The sequence below is a fragment of the Amphiura filiformis genome, chromosome 4 (genome assembly GCF_039555335.1).
Source record: "Amphiura filiformis chromosome 4, Afil_fr2py, whole genome shotgun sequence".
Classification (NCBI taxonomy): domain Eukaryota; kingdom Metazoa; phylum Echinodermata; class Ophiuroidea; order Amphilepidida; family Amphiuridae; genus Amphiura; species Amphiura filiformis.
In genome coordinates, this window is record NC_092631.1 from 48,795,166 (window position 1) to 48,821,799 (window position 26,634).

Below are 26,634 nucleotides of genomic sequence, written 5' to 3' on the forward strand. Positions count from 1 at the left end.
TCGAAATGACCTTCCAAAAATTTGGCTTTAAATGTTGACTGTACCCACCAAGTTTCATGCCCGTACAACAGTTTTTACTAATTTGACCTCAGATGACCCCTGGTGACCTCGAAATGACCTTCCAAAAATTTGGCTTTAAATGTTGACTGTACCCACCAAGATTCATGCCCGACCAACAGTTTTTACTAATTTGACCTCAGATGACCCTGGTGACCTCCAAATGACCTTCCAAAAATTGGGCTTTAAATGTTGACCGTACCCACCAAGTTTCATGCCCAGACAACAGTTTTTACTCATTTGACCTCAGATGACCCCTAGTGACCTCGAAATGACCTTCCAAAAATTTGGCTTTAAATGTTGACTGTACCCACCAAGTTTCATGCCCGTACAACAGTTTTTACTAATTTGACCTCAGATGACCCCTGGTGACCTTGAAATGACCTTCCAAAAATTTGGCTTTAAATGTTGACTGTACCCACCAAGTTTCATGCCCGTACAACAGTTTTTACTAATTTGACCTCAGATGACCCCTGGTGACCTTGAAATGACCTTCCAAAAATTTGGCTTTAAATGTTGACTGTACCCACCAAGTTTCATGCCCATACGACAGTTTTACTAATTTGACCTCAGATGACCCCTGGTGACCTTGAAATGACCTTCCAAAATTTGGCTTCAAATGTTGACTGTACCAACCAAGTTTCATGCCCATACAACAGTTTTTACTAATTTGACCTCAGATGACCCCTGGTGACCTTGAAATGACCTTCCAAAAATTTGGCTTTAAATGTTGACTGTACCAACCAAGTTTCATGCCCATACGACAGTTTTTACTAATTTGACCTCAGATGACCCCTACATGACCTCAGTGACCTTGACGCACTAACCAATACAAACCGGTTCTGTCTCGGGTGAAGATGCACCCACCCACCAAGTTTGAGGAACGTGCGACTCATAGTCTCCGAGAAAATAGGCGGAAGGCAAACTTTAACCAAAACTTTAACCAAATTTGTCACATACACACCCCCACACACCCCTACACACATACATACGGAAAAGTGATTATATAGTCTCCTGCCTTATCAGGCGAGACAACAAGACCATACCCAATTTGATTTTGAAATACAATAATACAATCGCAACACATGATAAAACATCTTCAACCTTCACCCCTGCAAGCTGAAAATCAGCAATTTAAAATTTTAATGTCTGTGAAGACACTTGACAAAAGAAATTGATCCATCACATTGCAAGGCCTTTTTATTGTGGCAGATCAATCAGATACAAATATGTCACTTTTTATATAAAAATTACTACAAAAAATGACAGAGACACAATCAAAAGTATAATCCATCAATCAACCATGGCATTAGTATTGAATGTGAAACTATTCATCAATGATTCTGTCATTTCTGTGTCTATTAATTTGCTGATTATTATTGTTATTCTGATGACGGGTCCAAGGCAGTGTACAAATTAAGAAAAAAAATCAGGTTATCCCACGGATGACCGGGTCATGAAATCTGGTCATCCACCAGAGTTTTTGGTAATCCGTATATATCCGCCACAATTGGGATTTTATAAAATATCATAACTACTAATAAAGTAATAAGTACCGGTACTCAAAATAAAATAAAAGACACAAATCAATATAAAATCTAGTGTCATAAGATCTAAGGGTCAGTCCATATCAAAACAGATTGAGTGTACACCCACCCTCTTGGATTTTGCTCTCCTTTGGCTCAGGGGTACCTTTCATGGATCCCTAGGTGAGGTCACAAGAAAAAAATTCAAATTCCATTTCGTTTGCGAATGGCGAGCAATCAAAGTTTGGCGACCTCGACCAAAATTGGGAATTTAAGGGGTCCAAATGACAAAGTGCTCTCTTTGAGGGGCACTTTCTTCTTAATTGGATCAGTTGTGATCCTCTTTTTGAATGTGGTCACTCACTGGCTGTGTCTGAAATACCTAATGCCAAAAAAGATAGATTTAGGAATTTCGTTGGGATTTCAGAGGGGGTCAAAATCAGCACTTCGTACTGTTCAATCAAATTATCTTGATTTTGAAGGACCCATGATAATGTCACAGTGCACTTATAGGTCCTAATTATGTTCAGAATGGATTAACCATATGCCAATGTCTATGAGCAATTCAAAAAAAGAGAAATTTCTAGACCCCTACAGAATTTTAGGCCACCCCTAAAGTGGTTCAGCCACAAATGGCACTTAAAATCGGTAAATTTTGACCCCTAATAACTTTAGGTGTACACCAGATATGAATTTCTAGTCTTTTGCATCTGAAAGAATGTAGTTTAATGTTACTAGGAACATAAGATTTGTTTTGTATTTTTTGTGTTTTAGTATTAAGTTGACGCTTTCAAAAATAGTCATTTTTGCCTTACATACCATGCATACAGGATACGGTACAAAATGTCAATTTTAGTATGATATTTGTTTATATTTTTGATCATTTTATAGCCATTTGTATTATTTATCCTGATATTTCAAGTTGCTCTTGAGTCAAGTAATAAGAAAAAACTACTTTCTAATCCTCTGTATGGATTTTTAAGGGGGTCAAAAATGCACTTCCTGGCAACGATGCACATGCAAAGTACAGGTTATGGGGGTCAAATTTTCAGAATGCTCCCAATTATGTCAAGTAATATATCAAATTACTCGTATGGTCATGAGGATTCCAAAAATGTATAGTTTGTTATGTGTCAGACCTTTCAGGAGGGCGCTATGACGAAAAATGTTCATAGGTCAACGACCTTTTTGAATTCTGACCATAGTTAACAACATCTGATTTTGGTAATTTTGGTGTCTAATTATATATGTTTTCTTGCATGAGAAATACAACTAAGCAAATTAAAAAACTATACAAGGAACCTATGACCCTCTTTTGCAATATGTCTGCCAAAAGCGTCCATATTGTAATAAGGAGGTCATTGGTTCCTTGTACACTTTTTTAATTTGCTTAGTTGTATTTCTCATGCAAGAAAACATAATTAGACACCAAAATCGGACATTGTTAACTGTGTAATAACAGGATAAATAAGACAATGATCAAAAATAGAAAAAAGGGTATGTGAAATTGACATTTTGTACCCATAACCCATGTAAGCTGTACATTATTAGTCAAAAATTGGGATTTTTGGGACCATCAACTTAGTATCAAAACACAAAAAATACAAAACACATCTTATGTTCCTAGTAACATTAGACTACATTCTTTCAGATGCAAAAGACTAGAAATTCATATCTGGTGTACACCTAAAGTTATTAGGTGTCAAAATTTGCTGATTTTAAGCGCCATTTGTGGCTGAACCACTTTAGGGGGCCTAAAATTCTGTAGGGGGTCTAGAAATTTCTCTTTTTTTTAATTGCTCATAGACATTGGCACATGGTCAATCCATTCTGAACATAATTAGGACCTATAAGTGCACTGTGACATTATCATGGGTCCTTCAAAATCAAAGATAATTTGATTAAACAGTACGAAGTGCTGATTTTGACCCCCCTGAAATCCCAACGAAATGCCGAAATCAATCTTTTTGGCATTAGGCATTTCAGACACAGCCAGTGAGTGACCACATTCAAAAAGAGGGTCACAACTGATTTAATTAAGAAGAAAATGCCTCTCAAAGAGAGCGCTTTGTCATTTGGACACCTTAAATTCCCAATTTTGGTCAAGGTCGCCAAACTTAGATGGCCCGCCATTCGGAAACGAAATTGAATTTGAATTTTTTTCTTGTGACCTCACCTAGGGGTCCATGAAAGGTATCCCTGAGCCAAAGGAGAGCAAAATCCAAGAGGGTGGGTGTACACTCAATCTGTTTTGACATGGACTGACCCCTAAGTTTTTGGCTGATGTCAAAGCCTCATCATCATCACAGGCGCCGCTATTGCGCCCACAAAGCCACAGTACTAGTTTGGACTGAAAGAAGGCCATACAGCGCACACTCGAGCCCTAACTAATTATGTGGGGATGTGGTGGTTTGAAACTTGAAAGCTTTGAGGAGTACGAAGACTTGACAGAACTGGAAAGCTATGTGATTTTTCGTAAGCTTAATAAAATATCGGGACTAAATCATTTTTATACTGCATGGCAAGGTGAAAAAGTGTGGTTGTCCGATGGATAACCTGCAGTGAATTTCTGGTTATCCGTCGGCAAATCTGGGTGTCAGGACTACCGGATTACCACTTAATTTGTACACTGGTCCAAGGGCATTGAAACTCATTTATTCCTTTTGACAGATATCATATCAAAACTCACACTTGATTCACATATTAAGAAAAGGAAGTTTAAACCTTTTAATAACAGATATAGAAAATCTTGTTTTGAGTTCACAGAACTTATTCAAGCATTTTTTTAAGAATTTACAATGTAGCATATGTCACAGGCATTCATTTGCCTGTCCCAGGACCAAACTGCCCATCCAAAATAACAGGTGGATGGGTGGCTAGCTGCACTGTGTTTCAGAGAATAACGGCACTCCCTTGCTCAGATTGACACAAGCACCCTCTTAATGAGCGACATACACAGAGCTTTGTGTGTCCTTCAAGGGCGCCAATCTGCGCCGACAAACGTTGTGATGCGTAATCGGCCAATCAGATGATTAGACTGTTGCTATGATTGTCAGACGATTGATTCAGCCAATCAGAACCCCACTTCTGTGTTTCCGCTCTGCACGCTCTCAAAATGTAAACAAGTGCCGTTCTTCTTTGGCAGAAACATTAACACTCTGTCAACTACAAAAGCTGAAGTCTTGCAAGCCTTTATTTTCAGATTGAGTCATGACTTACATAATTAGGGCACAGACTTCCCCTTTTTTGCAAATATATACACTAACTATTCACTTTTCCCCCTATAAATAGTAATAAACAATTTCCTATCAGAATTTCCAAAAGGGTTAATAATAGCACACATTTGGGGTATCTTGTCAAGAATTTGGATCAGGTCAGGGTTTACCTTACCTTTAACCAGGCTATTTGACTCCCTCTCTGTTCCTGTGTCACGTATGAGGAAAGTGACTTGTTAATCTAAAGGGGAGGTCTGAACAAGGTGCTTTTGATCAACTTTAACAAAACCGGCCTAGCTGCAAATTGGTGATCATCTGCATGTTTGCGATTATTTCAATACAGAATCACAAGTTTATCAAGACATATATACTAACAGACTCAGTCGCAGTATGCGATTTAAAAATTGCTAGTTATCAAATGCTGGTACCGTTTTCACAATCGCTACTAGCATTCAGTCGTGGCTAGTGACGTAGTAAAAAAGTTGCATTTCAGTCAGCTACTTGCAACTTGATGCAAGGGCATGCTAGCAATCAGATATCGGCAATAGCTTTTCCGATAAGTGACGGAAGTTATATCACAAAAAATGCTACGCTCATTGCTGTTGCCTAGTATGATATACACTTTAGAGTATCACAATATGTTCATTAAATTCTGATTGCTCCTGAACCTGCCCAATTCCAACTGTATGATCCCATAAGCCTTTGCGAGTACACCTGAGAATTCGTCATTTGATGTCACGCCGACTTGCAATGCGCAGTAACGATGTTCGATAAACAATGTGCGCATCGGCACAGATCGGCGTGAGTCAAATGACAAGGTCTCAGGTGTACTCGCAAAGGCTTATGGGATTTACCGAAAAGGTGAATCACCAAGCACAAAGATATTTTGTATTTTCCAGACACATTGGTTTTCCGCCTACCTAAACTTTCAAGTCAACTTCAATTCTGAAGCCAACCCTATTCAAAAGCTCCTATACATCATGGGATAATGTTGTTCTGTAATAAAATGAAGTCTCCTACACTTCCAGGTTTATCAATAATTTTGCATCAAACTTGTCTATCAGCCCCGAGGCCAAGTTCTGAATCTGAAAGCTGTCGCTATCCTCTCTCAACAATGGCCTCATCCCAATGGCATAGTTCAATAACCTCAATTAAACAGTCATAGTGCAAAGTTTGACCTCAAGTTGCAGAGTATGAGTTTTTGTACCCACATTTTCAAAGGTCATTCAATGAATGTACAAATGTATTGGGGTTAAAGAACTGTGCCCTGATAGATGAACATGTTGTGGATCCTAGTGAGATAATGTTTCTTTGATGCATGTGGATAAGAATCTTACACTCACTATTTCTATTACTTAACATTAATATTTGCCCATCACCCGGGGTCTTTTTCATATATCAAAATGGCTTATCATATTATACTTACTGTGGTTCTTTAACACACAGCTTTCTGATGAGGTCCTCAGCCTCTGGTGAGATGTCTGCAAAGTATTCCTCGGGGAATTCCAGATTCACTTGAGAGATGTTCAGGTACGTCTCTTGTTTTGTGTCGCCGGCGAACGGAGACAAACCGGTGAGCATGACAAACGCCAGCACGCCGACGCTCCACATGTCTGTCGCTATACTGATTGGTTCATAGCTTAGTACTTCAGGTGCTGTAAATTGAACAAAAATAAATGATATGAAGTTTTAATTGTATCTTACAACTTTTAAGAATGAAATTTTTAGTGACTGAGCTTTTGAAAGTATTCTGTTAATTTGTTAATTATTAGAGTAACAAAACCTCTTTGTTGGATCTCAATTAATACAAGTAATCAGATTCAGAGCCTGATATATTGTATTATAAAGCTATCATATTCAACCTAATAAGCACACTGGGCACAAAGTCAGTCATTTTCAGGGACGCTTATTCAAATTATGAAATAAAAGTTACAAATGGGAATAAATATTCCAAATCTGAAATCATAATCGTAAAACCTGAACTGGAAGGTTTAGTAGGTAATCTTCTGATGACTGTTAGTTGTACAGGTGCATTGAAAAAAGGGGGCGCTTAGAGTTTATTACTTCCTTCCTTCCTTCCATATATGTGCTTACCTCAACTGATTTGAGTATCAACGCATGGGCTTTATGTGCACAGTTTTGACTAGATGCACGATCCTGGAATCTAGGATTGATTGCAGATATCAGAACCAGAGATGGTCCCCCTTCTCTTTTCGAATAGCTCTGACACTTAACGTGCACAGGGTTGGACTCTTCCTGTGACACGGGACCAACAGCTTTATGTGACTTCTGAATCATGGACGTTGCACATACACTACCTGTATCTGCACATGCTAAGCAGTGTATGGGGGCGAGAAGAAATTCTACAATTAAATTCTGTGATGAAACTGGACTTTAATTGAAGAATCCCCAACCATATAGGAACTTTTTGGGAGGGAAGAGAATTTTCACCTAAGGGAAGAGAATTTTCACCTAAGGCAAGCCCAAGGCCCGAACCCTCACCGATCGTATCTCCCGGCCGACAGCGCAACACCTTAACCGCTCGGCCATCTCGCCTTTCCTGGCCATCTCCCCCTTGAACAATTCTGTAGGGGGTGTTTGTTAAGGGAGAAGGGAAGGGCACTAATTAGGCAAAAGATAGTAAACTGTCTTTGTTCCAAAAATCTTACCAACATAATCGGGTGTTCCCACTATATCCCTAACTTCCTCTGCTTTATGTAGCCATCTTGCTATTCCAAAATCTATCAACTTGATGTCACCAAACGTTGGCCTTCCTTTGGTTAGGAGAATATTCTGCGGCTGTATTTCAGAAAACATAGAAGAAATAATAGATGTACATTTTAGTGTCACAGAGCTTTTGTGTCATTGTTTAATATTTCAATGGTATTTGAGTTTCCAGGAAAAAGATGTGTACCTGTCTTGGTCTCAAGGAAATTTTAGACAACTAAATGCGTGGGCACTATAATCATGATAATATGAACATCATCATGATCATAGGCATGCAATAGCTTGATAATGCTGCCACAATTATAACCTTCAATTCTGTGAATTAATATCACATAAAATCATTTCACAACAATTCTTAAAGCAAATTGCGTTTCTGTAAATGCTTGTTGTTATGAATCCCCACAAAGGTAAACTTTCTTTACCTGTACAATTTAGTGGACACCACCACAAAAGATTGGATCGGGTATTAAAGTCATGATATATGATTTCGGTCACAGTTTAATTTTATTTATCCCCCAAAGACCTAAATTTTTTAATAATTTGCCATAAAATTTGTAAATCTATAAAAAAAAATTCGAAATTATTTGATATCAGAAAGACATTTCTCATATTCAGAATGCAATTTGGTGTGTCTGCTGTGCTCTCATGTCCCACAAAAAATATCCATTCCCTTAAATCAAGAAGTTTGATATCAAATCTATGATTCCTCATGCGTTTATTTAAAATAATAGTATTAAGCTACTTGCAGTTGGTTCCGCCATTATGCACTATGTATGGGAGAGCCTGGAACTGGCAGCATACATGGAAGGGGCATTGAAAGAATTGTGTAAGGTTACACAGAACGTTATGACTAGTTCAATTCCCATTCATGTATGCTGCCAGTTCGAGGCTCTCCCGCACATAGTGCATAATGGCTTGAACTGCAAGTAGCTAATTGCACAACCTAACTGCCACATAACCTTTTGCCTTGTTTTGCAGTATTCAGACTGGGCTATTCCATTTAAAATCCACACTACCCCTGTGGAAGATTTTGGAAATATCTTCCACAGGGGGAGTATGTTTTTCAAATGTAATCGGCCAGGGTTAATCATTTTGAAACCCATACTCCCCCTGTAGTATGGCTTTACCTCCACAACTGGAGTGAGTATTTCAAATGGAAGATACCCAATTGTCTAGTCTATTCAAAACTCATACTCCCTCTGTATAAGACTTACACTAAATCTTCCACAGGGGTAGTGTGTATTTTAAATGTAATAGCCCAATTTGCACCACCTTGTTTTCATGACAACAAAATGTTACAAAGAAACAGAATTCTTTCCCTCTAACCAAGGTGCTAAAACAAGCACAATTCAAGGACGGTTAAAGACAATGCTTGTAGCATGAGTATGCTTTAGTCGTGTTCACATTTTGAGTTACACCCGGCGTAAACTTACACTAACATTGATAAAAAATTCCACAAATAATTTCGCTACTCCTACCGCGTGTCCAAACCTAGCCTACTCCTAGCACTACGCCGACCAGTTCTACCAAGCATTCACTTCTGGTCGGCGTAAACATTGGCTACCACTTCCGGTGTTTCTGTGACCTTTTTCAACCACACGGTATGTTATGTCTTAGTTCCGACAAACAAAAGGTCAAACTTACACCGGGTGCCAGGAGTAGCAGCGTTCACATTGCAACTTACGCCTGGCGGAGGTTACACCCAGCTCGCTACTCCTGACTTTTGTCAGGAGTAAATCGTCGGACATAACCTGGCTGAACTTACGCTGACCGTTGTTCACACTGCCACTACTCCTGGCAGGGCCGACAATGTGAACACAACTTTTATTGACTGACAGGTCATTATTTCATTTGTAAAAATAAATCTGCACAAAGAATGCCATATAGTTGTGAAACTGTAACAAAGTTATTTCAATTACAATAACATAACCGAGGATAGATGTAGTTGGTAAAACATATAATTGACACTGTTGAAATTGATAACAATTAAATGATCATCATTAAAAACAACAGTCCTGGAAATTCCAGAAAATGCTAATTATACAAAGATGCAAACCATCTTCAATTGTTGTGATGAATAAACAAAACAGACAATGGATTGTAACAATGATAACAATTACGTCTAGGCCTACGTAGTTATCAGCAAACACCATCATTTACAGTGCCCAATGCAGGTGGTGGTCTTTTGGGGAACAGGTATTCGCTATTATTATCTACCAAAACACGTTTCAAAACGTAAAAAGGGGCCAAGTTTAAAAAATCTTTCCTGTGTGGCTTTTCACCCTTTTTTAAACTTGGTCCCATTCAGTAAAGTGGTACCGTAATAACATGAAGAATGAGTCCTAATTTCTACATGCAACAATTAGGTTTAAGACTGTTCGAAAGCGGTGGAATATGACGTAGGCTATGTATTATCAAAAACATTTGAAGGTTTATGTTTCATTATATTGCATGTTCATAAAGAGTAGTAGAGTATTATATATACTTAGCAAATTGACTGCCTGTCAGCCTGTTACATATTATAGGCCCTACATCTGTACATGAGGCGCAGGATCGCACAAGACGATGAAGAATTTAACAAAGTGAGTATTTGCTACTTTTGCTTAAATCAAAATACATTATAACGTCTTTACGGAAAAACTTCAATCAAGCACGAACATTAATTAATTTACTCTACGAAATGAACACTGACAACTAAGAAAACAAACAAGTAGCCTAAAGATGACTTCGTGTGGGTCTTTAGAAACTTTCATAAATGGGACCAAGTTTAAAAAAAGGGTGAAAAGCCACACAGGAAAGATTTTTTTTTTTTTTTTCCTTTTTACGATTTGAAACGTGTTTTGGTAGATATTAATTCTTTTTTTGAGGTAAAAAGATATTGCGCGGTAAGTGGTTCTTTGTAGCCATGCGAGGCGAAGTAGTTGGATATCCATATTTAGCGGTTAATGGTTCTTTGTAGCCCTGCGGGCAAACTAGTTGGATATCCATATTTCGCGATGAGTGGTTTTTGAAGCTTCGAGGGCAAACTAGTTGGATATCCATATTTCGCGGTTAGCAGTTCTTTGTAGCCCTCTGGGCAAACTTGTTGGATATCCATATTTCGCGGTTTGTGGTTCTTTGTAGCCCTGCGGGGTCAACTAGTTGGAAATCCATATTTCCCGCTAAGTGATTTTCACAGCTTCGAGGGCAAACTAGTTGGATATCCATATTTTGCGGTTAGCAGTTTTTTGTATTTCATGGGGCCTATGTTCGATATCCTCATTTCGCGGTTAGTGTTTTTTAAACGACCCGTAACCACCCCAATCAGCTGCATGGGGTAAAAGAATTATCTAAAAAAATAATAGATGAACCCTATAGTTTATATATGTATTTTCCTGTCATTTCCTGCAAACCTAAAAAAGATATTTTGATAATTGAAAATAGTCTTTATCATAAATCGTATTGAAAGAGTCAACAAGCGTCAGAAATTATAATTTGCCATGGAACTTCGGTCATATTTTATTTGAAATATGACTGGATGTTAGGGTCTGCATGCATGGTATGCATAGTATGATGATATACAGACACTGACCTTTCCCTAAAACTATTAAGCAGCAAGTTGTGTATCACACCCATCATGGGTTCGAACCCCTTTATTGTATTTTATTGTTAAACCTGAATAGCGTGATTACTTTTGAATGAGCGGCAGCACACATATTTTGTTTGAGGATAGCTGGATCTATCTCCTTTTCCTCACATCTTCTCTGTAGTACAAAGCTGTCTTTTTATCTAGTGTTTAGACAATGTTTACTCAACCATTGCTATCAATGGATGTTGCCATTTTGACGACTTCTAACTTTTGAAATGCCCAAAATGAATCAATAAAACCGTGTATAAGATATTTGCGGGGATATTTGGGCGATTACAAAAAATTAGAAAATAAATGGGCACTTCTGGGTTGGGTATCTATAGAGGCCCTGCATGAAATTATTGATTGGCTCCAAACACAGAATTTGAACCGGTGTCCTTCACCGTAGTTATGACGGAGTACAGTCCATTCAATCAAATGTTGTCATCAACCTATTTGATCGTAGTGCAGGGTTATGTGTGTGAGACGAACTGTCACGGTAGATTGCAATCATGCTTTTGTTGAATGCATTTGAGTAGTCTGCCATATTTACGGGATGATACGTCACATGCAATGCCTCTATAGATTCTATAGAATTTAAGTATGATATATTTTCGATGGTAATATATTTTCACTTTCAAAGTTTGTAGTTTTCATAACTGCAATTTCTGAATATTATATAAAAGGTGGGAATAAGTCTATAAATGAAAGAGTATCGGATCATTTTGAATGTTAATAAATACGAAACGCCGGCGGTAGACACCAGCAATATCAGGGATTGCCGCGATTCTTGCAGTAGCTTTTATGAATAGAATACAATAGTGGATACAATAGTGGATACAATAGCGGAACAATAGAGCTCTCTTACGGGCAAATAAACCTCGTCGCGTTTTGCTCAATTTCCCATCTTCTTTTTCATGAAGTAACCGTTATTTCATTAAGTAACCGTTATTTTTAAAACTTGGCAAAACCTCGACGCGAGGTTTTTAATCAGGTTTTCACTATCATCATTTAACAGTAGAGGTTAAAATACCAAGGGTTGATATCCAGAAAGCCCCAACTTATAGTCACCCACTCCCACAAAATGAGCATAAAGTCGCCAAGGCACTATAGAAGATGCAGTCCATTAATTGTGACAAAATTCGATCGAAAACGAAAGACATTGGAGGAAATATTGATTTTTGAGTCCAAAGCAATGAGCCAACTTTTTGCTCATTTTGTGAGAGATGACCATAGTGAGATATGGCTTTCTGGTTCTGAACTCTCGATGTTGAAAATAGGCTGATTTTACATATTTGAGGAGGAATGCTCCCTCCCCCCGCCTTGCGTTTGTAAGACTATATCCAGGAACTTTGAGACTATAAAAGTATTAAGGTTTGGAATTTAACCTTTTTCAACCACATTGCTGCGCATCCCTTTATCACATATTTTCCTTTCCACCTCAGGCTTCCACCAGTAGATAAAGCAAATAAGATGTGAATTGAGGAGATGCCTGCAACGATAATATCAAAATATGAAGGACACAGATCACTTTTCATTGTGGAAACTTCAGTTTGAGTGACTTTGCAATTTTAAAGCAGAGCATGCTTCTTTTCTTTTTTTACAAACAATACTAGTGTTACTTTCACAAGACATAATAACCTGATAGACCTCGGAAACGGGAGGTATGAGAATAATTATTTCAGTGCAATGTGTGTGTAAATGCTTCTTTGGCGCGTCAACTGCTGCACGGGGTGTACTTGCCGAGCGCACCACGCTCTTTATGCGTCACATGTGTGATGCAAAGCATCAACCCCCTATGCCACAGATTTGGTTTGCACTTCTAGGTTGAAGCAGTTTATACTTAATTACAAAAACAATAGCCGCATTATATTGATATTGACAGGAAAGAGAAAAGAGAAAATAAATGAAATTGACAATAGAGAAGTCCCATTTTTATCTAATTGTTTTATTTTATTTTTGTTCTTTGGTATGTAGTTTTAATTTACCTTATTGGAGTTTCACTTCGAAATTACTTTAAAAAGAGATCAACTTTTTTTTTGCAGAACACTAATTTTTGTTCTTTTCTCACTCTAGTCTAAACAGCTATAACAACATTTTAAATGTGCCAATATCTTCTTTTTAATAGGTTCAGTCTATGCAAAAACTCCTAAATCGTTAATTTAAGAACAAGCCAAGTAGTTCAAAGTCGGCAAAGCACAAAAATTGCATGTGCCCAGCCTAAATTACCTCTTTTACAGTATGTGGAAATACAAGCATGTAGGAGAAAGCGCAAAAGAATGAAAAATTTCTCTGGACGTCATCAATCCAAACCACTTCCAGATTTGCTCCTATAGACATTTGCTCTCAGGTAAATGACATAGCTTCAATAAGATGACACAAGACATTGTTCACATATCCTATCTATAATCACGTCTCTCCCTCCCTACCTCCTCCCAGCCCCCTACTTCCTCTCAATTATCTCACCCAGATGCTTTTAGTCGTTATCTACACAGTTGTATGGGATGCTTTAATGCATACTGGCATTTGGGAATGATTTAATTTGGAACTGCTGGTGGTTCTGATAAATTGTGAGCTGATGTTTGTGCATTCATTATAATGATATAAAGTAACATTTCTGCTATTTTTAGGAATTTCAGTGAAAGTATTTTAATATTTTTCCTACAGCAAAAAGCAGATATAAATTTCTTAAAAGAAAAAACAAAAAAAACTTCATAGGTAAAGACGAGGTAAGGTACTTCCATTTAAGTCATGTCGGAGGAATACTCACATGCCAAAGTCCTAATCTCATTTTCCTTGGCATTTGGGTCACACTTCCTTGAATTAACATGTTGTGTGTGTGTGGGGGGGGGGGTCACCACTATATTTAGTGCTGTATTTATATTATGCCGGTACCCATTTACACAACTGGGTGGAGAGAGACAATTGAGGTAAAGAGACTTGTCAAAGGGCATAACACGATAGCACCATTGCTGAGGTTCAAAGCCGCAACCTGCCATTATGAGTCTGAGCCCATACCACTACTCCACAATGGCCTTATAGTATTGGTATAAAGAGGTCCCTCGTTTTATGACAATTTCTTTGGGAGAAAAATATAGGTCACTACACACTAAACATGGGACTGGTCAAGCAATACTGGAATTTCACATGTTAGTTTGTGTTTCTCACCAAATAGTATTCATTTTCTGAAATTGAGGGAAAACGTCTAATATGAAACCATTCATGTGAACAAAATAAGAACAACTCCCTTCCAAAAAATGCTGCTGATATCTTTAGTAGGCAAACAAAAACTTAACGTAAACATATTCTATTGTCTAAAAACCCTCCCCTGCCAAATTGAGTCGTATATAAATATTATTTACAAATTAAATAGTTTAAAACAAAGTCAGACATGGAAAACAATTGCAATTATTGTGCAATTCCAATGATCATGCATTAACCAAATTTTCAACTGCATCACTTGATGACCTCTGCCATAATTGTCCAATCACGCAGAATTGTTGTTTGGAAAGCCCAGGTCTTACAGACAACAATTAGGTGTAAACAATAAACGACACACGCTGACAAGTTATATATGTTTGACTTCAAGAATATCACATGCACGGTTGCCATTTTTCAGAAGCGACCCATAATTATACAGATGGTTTGGGGTGGAATATGGAGGCTAGTAAAATAATAAACAGAAGTTTTGTTAATATCAACATTTATTATGGACTGTTAGTACATACAGTCATCGTGAACTTGGGAGCTGTAGCCCCCTAGCCCCACCACTGGCTACACCAACTACTCCCAAAGATACATTTTCGTAACAGTATTTTTGAATTTCATGATTTAAATTCTATATTGTGAATCTTCTATTCTATATTGTTAAGGGGGTACTACACCCCTGGTCAATTTTGTGCCTATTTTTGCATTTTTCTCCAAAATTATAGTGCATTGGTGACAAGTAAGATATGTATATTATAGGGGCAAGGACTACAACTACTGCACGGAAAATTCAGCAACTCAAGGCAAGTAGTTATTGATTTATTGACCAAATATTGGTTTTCCCTCATTTTTGACTGTAACTCCACAACTGCTGTCTGTGCTGAAATAAATTTTCCAGTGCAGTAGTTGTAGTCCCTGCCCCTATAGTATACATATCTTACTTGTCACCAATGCGCTGTAAGTTTTGAGAAAAATGCAAAAATAGGCACAAAATTGGCCAGGGGTGTAGTAAGTTGTAAACATTATAAAAATTTATTTTAGTCTAGAATTACTCATAATGACACAAAGATTAATTGAAACAAAAAATATAATACTCAAATCCAAACAAGCATACAGTCATGTGCATCACATAATGGATAATTAGCAACTCAACATACAATAACAACTGCTCCTTTGTCTCAGATCCCTATTACATGCCGTAACTCTGGATATATCCAGGACCTAATGTTTGTAACATGGTTGTTGGTAATGTATCGGTTCCTGATTAGGCCTTTTACTTTCCTGATGACAACCACAGGAACCGGCTAACCCAAATGAGTTTCCTCACCACTCATATCATAACAAATACAAATTTAGTTGAACCACTGACAAGTGTATCACTAATTTGGTGATATGAAGTTACCAACTTGGCAAAGTACATGTACTGGCTCTAGCTCCGCAATGCACATGATTGATATTTACCACTTTCAGAGTTTTAGTTCCTCTAAAATTAAATGAAACTATTATAGATTCCAATATTACTTGTACAATTTTAACATACATCATGATAACAAGCTAATGGAGCTCAGGATGGAGCTCTGCATTGGTAAGAAATTTTGTTTTTAAGAAAAGAGGAAGGTCCACTTTAAATGCATTATAGTACAGAGGCAGTCTTTGGTATGGTATTGAAGTACATAGATGATTCTGAACAGGGTTTGCAGGTTTTTGCCACAAGTGGAAAACTCATTGTTTCAACCACGTTTTTGCCCACAAGCAAAAACACCTTTTTGCTGGAAAAAATGGCAAAAACTAAACAAGTCACAAATGTTACACTTTTTCATCTGAAAACAATTTAGGTTACAAAAATAATTTTCTTAAGGCAGTAAGATAAAAACTTATATTTATAAGTAAAGATATAAGCAATTGAAAACATGGGTTTCATTGTCCACTAGTGCAATAACTTAAATGTGTCAAATCAAATTCAAAACGTTTGATAAAAGACAAAAATATGTTGAATGAATCATTGAAAGTTACCCTAACCCTAACCCTACCCATGGTTTTTTGGCTATCGGAAGGGAAAGAAGGAACGAAAAGGAGAGAAGATGAAGAAGAAAGTCACTTGGCACCCCGGGATTCGAACCTCGGACCCCTCGCATGCCACGCAGAAGATCCCCAGCATGTAGCTACACAGGTGACGTTGGCCCAGCCAACGATTCCCTGGGTATATGACTTGGTCTGATTGTGTCATCAAGTCCCGTGGAATGCATGCACGCAGAGTGATTTTAATAGTGAGCTTTAGTGAGTCCTAGTTGGGTTAGGGTTAAGGAGGCATACAGGAAAAACATGCATGGTCACTAACCCTAACCCTACCCGTGGTTTTTGGCTATCGGAAGGAAAGAAGGAATGAAAAGGAGAGAAGATGAAGAAGAAAGTCACTTGGCACCCCGGGATTCAACCTCGGACCCCTCGCATGCCACGCAGAAGATCCCCAGCATGTAGCTACACAGGTGATGTTGGCCCGGCCAACGATTCCCTGGGTATATATGACTTGGTCTGTTTGCGTCATCAAGTCCCGTGGAATGCATGCACGCAGAGTGATTTTAATAGTGAGCTTTAGTGAGTCCTAGTTGGGTTAGGGTTAACAGTTTATGAGCTTTCTGTGTTACTTTTTAATGTTTGACCTACTTAAATAAGTTTCTTCTACTTTTGTCCATTTTTTCTTGTTTAACCCATCATAAACAGGCAAAACAGGGTTTTCCTGGCAAAAACAGAACCCTGATGATTCATGATCCATGATGTTATTGAATTTCATGATGTATGATGACCAATATTGATCATGTGAAAAGGAACGCCTTACATTTAAAGGCTTATATAGCAAGTGTGTTAGACCCTAGCTGGAAATTTGATGATGCGACATCCTGCACCCATATTAAGGATACTCGTTATGACAAAGCCTATGTTAGGTACACTTTAACCACAAACATACGTAAATTAAAATCTTCCTGCTTTTTTAATGCACATAAAGTGAGATGTGTATACCTTTTGACCAATCTCATAATTAGACAATGACTAACTAATGCTAGCACTATATTAAAGTTCCAACCCCTTTGTTGACTGGTTATCATTTTGGGACAAGTACAATGTACAACATGTATTTCTAATTTTTAATGTTGCGTTTAAAAATGGCAGTCTCAACAAACATTTCAAACGCATTAATTATGATACACATCATGCTAATTTAAGTAGTGAATGATAGTAAATGTTGAGATTAATCTTAACCCAACCCATGGTTTTGGTAATCGGAAGGGAAAGAAGGAACAAACGAAAGGTGAACAAAGAAGTCATTTGGTACCCCAGCGAATCAAACCTTAGATCCTTCATGTGCCAAGCACAAGCACACTGACTGATAGCCACAGTGGTTTTGCTGGCATGGCTTGGCCAGTGATTCTGTGACTATATGGCTGCTGGTGATTGCATCATGTGGGATGCATGTATGTTCACTGGTTTTCCTAGTCAGCTTTAATAGTGTGGTTGGGGTTAAAGCTGGGTTTTTACATTAGCAAAGCCCATTCTCCACCAGACCTCATCTGGCCTACAACAGGTCCTTTAAGCATGCCATAATATTTTGTTGTGAATTATTGGACTAACTCTTCAATGCACATAATAAAAGAGTGCTATTAAATATTTTCATAACAAGTGCTTAAACAACCAACCACCCATGATTTGATGCAATGTTGTGATAGATCTCCCTGTCCATGCATATGCCATGAGGGATGTCAAAGCAAAGTATGTCAAACACAAACATAACCAGCAAGGTGGCAAGGAAATGTTATCGACCATAGGGAGACCTAACGAAAACTTGGCCAGGAAGGTCTGTAGGACAGGCTGGTGAACAAGACAAGAAAAACATGCAAAGCATAATAACAGGAAAAGTAATTTTTACAAATCCTGCATTTATATTTCTCTCTGGCATGTTCATTTTCATGATTATTGCTTTACCAAACAGATTTCATATTATAAGATACACAATTTTACACATTTTATTCTAAAATCTTTATTTCTTTAAATAAGTCATCCAATTTGTCCAATTTCTTGCAATAATATTTAATAATAATTACTACGACAACATAATCAATTCAAAATAAATTACTGATCTATTTCCTGTATTGAAACGATACCATTAACCACCTGGACACTACTGGTCATCTAACAGCATTTCTGATTGGTTGATAACTTGAAATGCTCATTTCAATTGCCAATTATGACTAGGCTTTAAACAATTTATGGTCAAACTTGCGTTTGCAGATGATCTTATTAACACCCTCCTTGATTGGTTCAAAATTGGACAAAATATTCATTTTGGCCAATCGGCAGGTAGTTCTCATATTGTTACGGAAATAAATAATTGTCACGCAACCTAAACATTGATTAGTGGGAATCTCTTTGAATAAATAGAGAGCGATAAATGACGTGTTTGTTTATACATTTATCAGTCATTTAGAGTACCATGAACTTCACCTCCTATCCTAGATGGGTACTAATCTATAAAGCTAACTCAGATGACCTATGCCCAACTACACAGATCCTCTATTTACCTTGACAACATACAACACTTACTATGCTAAATAAAGCTTTGCCCGTATCATAGTTCTTTCATCGGTTGACGTACCTATGACGCACATGGCAAAATCTGCCACATTTGGTCACCCGAAATTTATACCAGACAACATGTGTGATTTATTACTATAACCCCCACTACGACCGCTGGAAAACGCACCTACATCACTGACTGAACGATGTATAAATAATATACCATTCTCAGCTTTATCTTATCTTCTGTAAAAGTGGTACCTCATATTATGCAATTGCAAGGATTTAGTAGCACTGAATCTGTGCCTTCGTATCAACCCACCCCGACACAAGAGTCTACGGCACACTCCCTAGCCACCATTGATTCCTACTCTTTTCTGAGGGCATCACAAGCCACGAAACTGAGCCAGAGCTAAGATTGAGAGATAAAATTGATGGGTCAAAAAATCCTGGTAGCAATATTGCATAATATTTACCAACATCTAAAGACCCTTAATTTATCACAAATAACATAAATGATCCTTCTCATTTTCTCACGTTTTGAATATACTAAAAAATGAGTAAAACAAGAGTGTTTTTTCATACTAATAATAGAAGTCTACCCACCTGAATATGTTGATACAAATACAAATTGCATTAATCTACCGATTATGCGAAACACAAAAACCCTCTCACACAGAGATTTTTCTGACCTGTCCCTAAGACCGACCTATCGGCGCCCTTTGAGTTGAGTTTATGCGTCAACGATCCTGTTCACTCCCCACCGCCCAGAGAAATAACATACCGCAAGGGGGGTTAAGGAGGCGGGATCAACATATTCAGGTGGGTAGACTTCTATTATTAGTATGAAAAAACACTCTTGTTTTACTCATACTTATACATAGAACTACCCACCTTCAATGTTGATACAAATTACAAATTGCATTAACATTGACTAGCACCGCTAAAAGGTGGTAGAGGTGCGGTCTGTTATTTAGACGCGAGGTCAGGAAAATCCCATTTTGCTTAAAAAGCAAGATACCAAGAAGATTGCTTAAAAAGCAAAAACCCTGAAAATTGCTTGAAAAGCAAAAAACAAGAATTGCTTAAAAAGCAAAACATAGACTAAAAAGACAATAGGATTTCAAGAATGTCTACAAGTAAAGTTATTCAATACACTTACGACCTGGTCATTCCTGAAAACAAATAAGGTTAGACAATCAATGATTAAGACATTAATGCTAATTGTTATCTTACCCTTATTGTCTGTTAGTCGAAGTCCTCGTCAAGACTGCTTTAGCGAACTTGACCCTGGAGTAAATCCTCTCCGACATTACGCAGATATGTATCAGTAAGCGAGAGGCGGTGCTCCAAGATATAGTTTCGCAAATCTCGTTCAGAGTGACCCCTTTCTGAAATGCCCACGAGCCTGAAACTGCTCTAGTAGAATGTGCCGCAGGGGCACATGTTCCTTCAACGCTTTAGCATCTACTATGAGCGAAACTAACCATCGTGCTAGTGTCTGTTTGAAGCTGCCTTGTTAGGTTTAGCATGGGTTATACACAGTGGGTCAGTCGATCCCCTAATATTACTGGTCCTATAAATATAGTGTTCGATAGCCCGCACAGGGCACCATATTCTATCTTCTCGTACGGATGACTTAGTGCCAATCCTCGCAAGCAAGATGGACCCGTGTTGAAACGTCTGGCGTTCATTTTTAGCTATGAAACCTACTTTAAAGGTCATAGAGACGCCATTGCGTGAAAAAACAAGAGTTTTGAACGATAAAGCTTGCAATTCCGACCTACGTCGGCCGGTTGCTAGCGCTACCCAAAAAGACCGTTTTGAGAGTGATCTCTCGTAACGTGGCAGATTTCATCGGTTCATATGGTGCTCCTTTGAGAAGCTCCAAAACTTTGCTTAGATTCCATGCAGGAACGATTCTACGTTTAGGGGGACGAGAATTGTACATGCCATTGAGGAGAAGACGGATGTAGTCATTCTTATATAGAGTTGATCCGTCCTCAAATCCCCTATGGATCGCTGCGATAGCCGATTTATAGTTGCTAACTGTGGCTACCTGTAAGCCAGAGTCGAACACTTCCGTGAGGAAGTCGGCTATCTGAGACTGAGTTGCTCTGGCAGGAGAGCAATTTGTCTTTTCGCACCACTTGTAGTATCGACCCAGACGTCCAGAATAGATTCCGAGTGTTGAGTCTTTTCTACCGTGGGCGATGAGGTTAGCAGCTTTTTGTGAAAAGCCGCTCTCCTCGCAGCGTTGCCTGATAACGGCCATGCAGTTAACCTCAGATGACCCAGCTGAATGGTCGGCACCACTGTCTCCAGATCCTGCTGTCTCAGGAGGTCTGGTAACTGTGGAAGAACCGAGGTGTACCTATGAGAAGGTTCACCATGGGCCGAAACCATAGATGCCTTGGCCAAAAGGGTGCTATGAGTATTATGTTGCAATCTTCGCTGGCTATTTTCTGTATTACTCTCTGTAGCAGCGAAATTGGAGGAAATGCGTGGGCCGTCATTCCTCTCCAGTTCAAGTGTAGTGCGTCTACCGCCAGTGCTCTTGGATCTCGCATCCTGGAGCAATATACTGGTAGTTGGTGGTTGCTTGCTGATGCAAACAGATCCACTGTCGGATAAAACATTACTCGGAAGATGGTTTGGACCACCTGAGGAGACAGTGCCCATTCTGTCGGGCCCGCACCTCGACCTCGAGAGAGGTCGTCCGCTAGAATGTTTGTGACCCGGCTATGTGGATAGCCTTGAGTGACATTCCTCGATGGTGTCACTTCTTCAACAAGCGAAGAGTGTGCATGCACAACAGGGAGATTTTGTACCTCCTTGTTTGTTGATGTATGCTACCACCGTCGAATTGTCCGACTGCACTATGAACTTGCAACCCATCAACTGATCTTCAAACGCCTGGATCGTTCTTTCTACCGCCCAGAGTTCTAACAAGTTGATGTGAGACTTGGCTTCCGTTGGGGACCACAGGCCCGAAGCCGTCTGATCCTGAATATGACCCCCCAGCCCATCTTCGACGCGTCCGTCGTGATGGTAAGCTGAGGAGGGGGCAGGAAATCTGACCCCTATGTTCAGGTTGGCCGTCGTGGACCACCACTTGAGTTTGTCGCGGATCAGTTCCGACATTGGAACCATCCTGTAAACTGAGTTGCATCTGGGTCTGGAAAGCGCCAGTAGGTGCAGCTGAATTGGTCTCATATGCATACGACAATTCGGCACCAGGTCTACTAGACTGGCCATAAGTCCTAACACTCTTAGCCAAGCAGTGGCTGGAGCGTGACTTTCTGCACTGAGAATCTTGACGCATTGTATTATGTTCATAATTCTCTCCGGAGAGGGCCTGGCCAGGCCCTCCGATAAGTGCAGACGGGCCCCCAGAAACTGGGGGATCTGTGTCGGGACGAAGTTTGATTTCTTCACATTTATCACAAAACCCAAACTCGTCACGGTCTCTTGAACCATTTTATATGGTGCAGAGCCTCTACCGCGACCGACTGTATATCAGCCAGTCGTCGAGGTAAACGCACAGATTGACGCCCTTTCGTCTGAGATAAGCCGCCACTGTCTTTACTATACGAGTAAAGACCCGTGGGGCTGTGGAAAGACCGAATGGAAGACATCGAAACATGTATGTCTGGTCTTTCACCCTGAACTTGAGCCATTTCTGGTCGTTCGGGTGGATGGGTACATGAAGGCACGCATCTTTCAAATCTATTGAGCGTTGCCCAACAATCTTTGATTGGACATGTCAGAACAGTTGCCAGAGTCTCCATCCTGAATCTTCGTGGTTTGATATATTTGTTCAATGGTTTGAGATTCAGGATGGGACGCCAGTCTCCAGTCTTTTTGGGAGCCAGAAAGAAGCTCGACCAAAACCCCCCTTGAAAGGGGGGGAAGACTGGGACTATGGCATTTTTCTGAAGTAGATTTGAAACTCGGAGAGCAGTACCTGCCTCTGAACTAGAGAGGCTGGTAATCTTGTCTCCCTCTGCAGGTTCTGCGACGGAGGGGTTGTGGTAAACTCTAACTGATAACCCCTGCTCACTACCCCAAGCACCCATGAGCCCGGGCTGATGGTTTCCCATGCCAGGCGTGATGTCTGTAAGCTGCCGCCCACCTGTGGGGAAACCCTGGTGGAGGGTTCACCAGTAAAGGTGAACACGCGGCCGCCGTGCCTCAGGTGCGAGACGACTTTCCCCAGCGAGCGTACTTTGCTCTTGGAGGATTGCCGCCCGCTCCTGGGCCTGCTCTCTTCGTACCCCGAGGGGCGGAAGAGGCGGCGCGGGCCGGTGCTTGAGCTTGTGGCGTCACATTGGAAGAGGCTTGTCCGGTCACCTTGACTTTGGCATGACCTCTTGACCTCCTCTTCCTAGACTTGCCTTTCTGGGTTAAGACGAAGTCTTTTCCTGCAGAGCTCTCTCTTGGGTGAGTTTAGTTGCGAGTGTATCAACCACTGAACAAAACCCATCACCAAAGAGTGAGGCTTGTGCCACCGGAGTCTCTTTCAACTTTTCTGACAAGTCTTTGTTGAAAAGCGAGATTCAACGAGGCACAAGCGTTCTCCCGCTTAAGTAGGACTGCTCTGCGAGTCAGTAGCATAGATTCCTCCATGATAGTAGAGGAAAGCTTTGCCGCTAGCTCACAATCTCGATAAAGATCGGAATCCTCCCCACACAGCTCCTTCACTTGATGACCTACACTCGAGGTCAACAAAGAATAAAAGGCTGAAAGTCTGGTAGATACTCTGAGAGAATTATCCACCGACTTTAATTGTTCCTCCCAATATGGGGAGAACGATTGTGGGTGGTTCTTATTCACTTGGTGAGGTAAGAACTTAGCAACGTCCCCTTCTATACCTGGGCACCGGAACATTCCGTTATAGTCCTTCTCAGACACACGGGCGTTTTCCCGTGGGCGCCCTCTATAAGACAAGGATCCACGATGATCTCCTTTCTTATCAAGAGCCTGCCAATAGCCAAGTATTTCGGCAGGAAGAGTGACACCAGATAATGTGTGTAGTCCACTACCTACCCCCAAGCCTCCTAGAAGGGCGCTTGGTGTCTCCTCGGTTACCTCAGGACCATACGTCAAGTCTAAGTTACGAGCTAGACGACGTAGCGTGTCGGGTCTCCTTCGGAAAACCGGGTGGTATAGAATCTACCCCACTAGAGCGTTGACTCACTTGCGCCTCAGTACGGGCCGGAGGAAATGAGCGTCATCTCATGTGGCGTTCCTCCTCGCCAGAGTCTTCCTCACCCTCACTGGTATCTGAATCCGACCCAACACCGATTTGTGATTCAGACTCCTGTGTTTCAGAAGTGTTTGTCATGGTCGATCCCTCAGTGTAACCTGATAGGAGACCCGACATAACGCCAACTGAAGGGGAGGACACGCCTGCACCTTGCGATGCATTAGGTGTCACTGGGAACGTGGGCTCGCTAGTTACCGTTACGGTGTCGACCGCCTACTCGGCTGCTGTCGCACTGGTACCGACCTAGGTGCTCTACGTTCCCTACCGAAGTACCCGAGTATTCTGAACTTGAGTCTGTCCAAGGCCGAACATCTGCGGGTTAAACCAAGGAGGAACACATCCCCACATTGCTGCCGGATTCATCCACGGCCCAGCATTGGGGAAATTCCCTTGATTAACGGGTATACCAACTCCTGGCACCCCCATGCTTGTTGCCACTGTCCGGTCTGTGGTACAGTAGTATACAAGTTGGGATTGGGCGCTGAGTTAGCCGCGGTTGGCAACTCTCGACCTTGCGGGAAAGTTGAATGACCGCTGGGTCCCTGCTGACTAGTTGATTGATAAACACTAGTATAACCTCGAGGATTATCGACCGTATTGGGAGAATCCGAGGTCAGCGCTGCTTGATTGAACACTTGATGTAGTGTACTTGGGGAGTTATTCATCATTGAATAATTCGGCCCATCAAGCATGACCCTAGGTGATCGACTATCAAAAGGATGAACATCCTCTTGAGACCGCTCATGAGTAACTTGAGCAGTCGGATCAATACCTGATGATAATAACTTATCAGGGGGCTCCGCCCATGTCCACGCTACCCTGGATATCCCGGGTTGCATGTAACAGGGGTGCCAATGATAGGCTCGAGGTAGCACCTTCCGCATCTACCGATCCTTTCATTACTGATCTAGTCTCGTTCACGGGGGACCCCGTTACTAGAAATTGGGTCTACCACTGGCTCCGTTTTCTTTCGAGAGGTTTTCCCTGTACTCGAACTAAGCCTAGTGGGTCCCTTGTCACTTCGGGATCGCTCCCTTACTGCGTGGCAACACTAGATCCTGCCCCCCCGTGTTCAACAGAACAGACTGTTTACTAGCGAGAGAACCAGTATCAGATCCTCCTATTTTCCGGGGGTTATTCACCCCTGTACTAATGGGTAGATCTTTGGAACCAACCACTTTCCGGGGTGACCCTGTACTCATGAGTAAGTTCGATGAACCCTGCACTTTCCTGGGGTTTCCCCTGTACTAATAACTGGGTTCATTGTATCGAGACCAGCTGTGTTCCCGGCACTTGCGCACCTGTACTAACTGCTGGTCCCAACTCTGACATTTTCTGTGGCACTACAGTCGCACCCCTACTCGTGTCTGAGCCTTTAGACCCCAATTCAGGATTCCCGGGGGAACCTGAACCAGAGAAAAGGGCAGGAGCCCTAGCATCGGTAGCCCCCTTGCCGCCTAACTTAAGCGGTAGCGGGCCTCCTTTGCTATCACGCAGCTCGTTTCTCAACTAACTTACCCGACTTACCACCTTTTGAAGGTCTCTGCTTGGATGGTCTAATTCCCAACTGCTGACCTCGCTCCAAAGCGTCAAACTGCTCCTCTGAAATCCCTATACATATGGTACATCTGGCGGAACGCGAACACTCACGATGAACATAACAAAGTAAATGAGGGTCCCAGCCAGGAACCGGTGATGGGCACTTAGCACATCGACGGGAAGACATAATATGGTGTCCTCCACGGGAAATCAAACACTATATATAAACAAGACCAGTTATATATATATAGGGGATACAGGTCACTTCAAAGTACTAGCAAGATGGTATAATCTTTATTATGGTAATTAGATTTCGATTAAATTCTATTCAATCTACACAGAGAAACGGCACAAAATAGAGATTATATAGAATATATCTCTATAAAATATGACTATAAAAACCCGTCACTCGACTTCGATATAGCTTCACTGATAGTAGCAATCCACCATCACACAACTTTCACCTACTGTACGTCTCTGGTATGTTGTCACTAGTCTAATTCTAACAACTGCCAAGAACAACAGGGAAAACGCTATATGAGTATAACAAGTTACGGATATCATATATAGAATAAATTGTGTGATTAAACTATACAGCGGACGCTCTAGCAATGCCTTCCGAAAAGCTAGGCAATCACACGGTAATAAAGGGCGTATCCTTAGATTAGCGACCGCCATGTTTTGGCGATCGGGAATCGAAAAAATTCGACTAAAGGACACATCCCGATAGTTTAATGAGTTTAAAAGTTCCCCATGATACTTAACACTCTCCGCTATAACTGCTATCCTTCCGATTGCAATACACGGCTGTTTTAGTACACAAAATCGTTCACCAACAAGCACGACCGCCGGAGCTCATAAGCAACACGTCTTTCTTGGGCGGTGACAAAAATTTTGAACAGGGATCGTTACGCATGC

General features: G+C 40.5%; 1 protein-coding gene across 1 annotated transcript in view; it reads right to left on the reverse strand.

Moving 5' to 3' along the window:
• Nucleotides 1-26,634, reverse strand: part of LOC140150999 (serine/threonine-protein kinase 17A-like) — a 96,338-nt gene that overhangs the window by 11,036 nt on the left and 58,668 nt on the right. The window contains exons 5-6 of the mRNA XM_072173186.1: nucleotides 7,468-7,597; nucleotides 6,225-6,453 (exon numbers count right to left, since the gene is read on the reverse strand). Of these exons, the coding sequence (XP_072029287.1) occupies nucleotides 6,225-6,453; nucleotides 7,468-7,597 (359 nt within the window). The remainder of the gene's footprint in view (nucleotides 1-6,224; nucleotides 6,454-7,467; nucleotides 7,598-26,634) is intronic.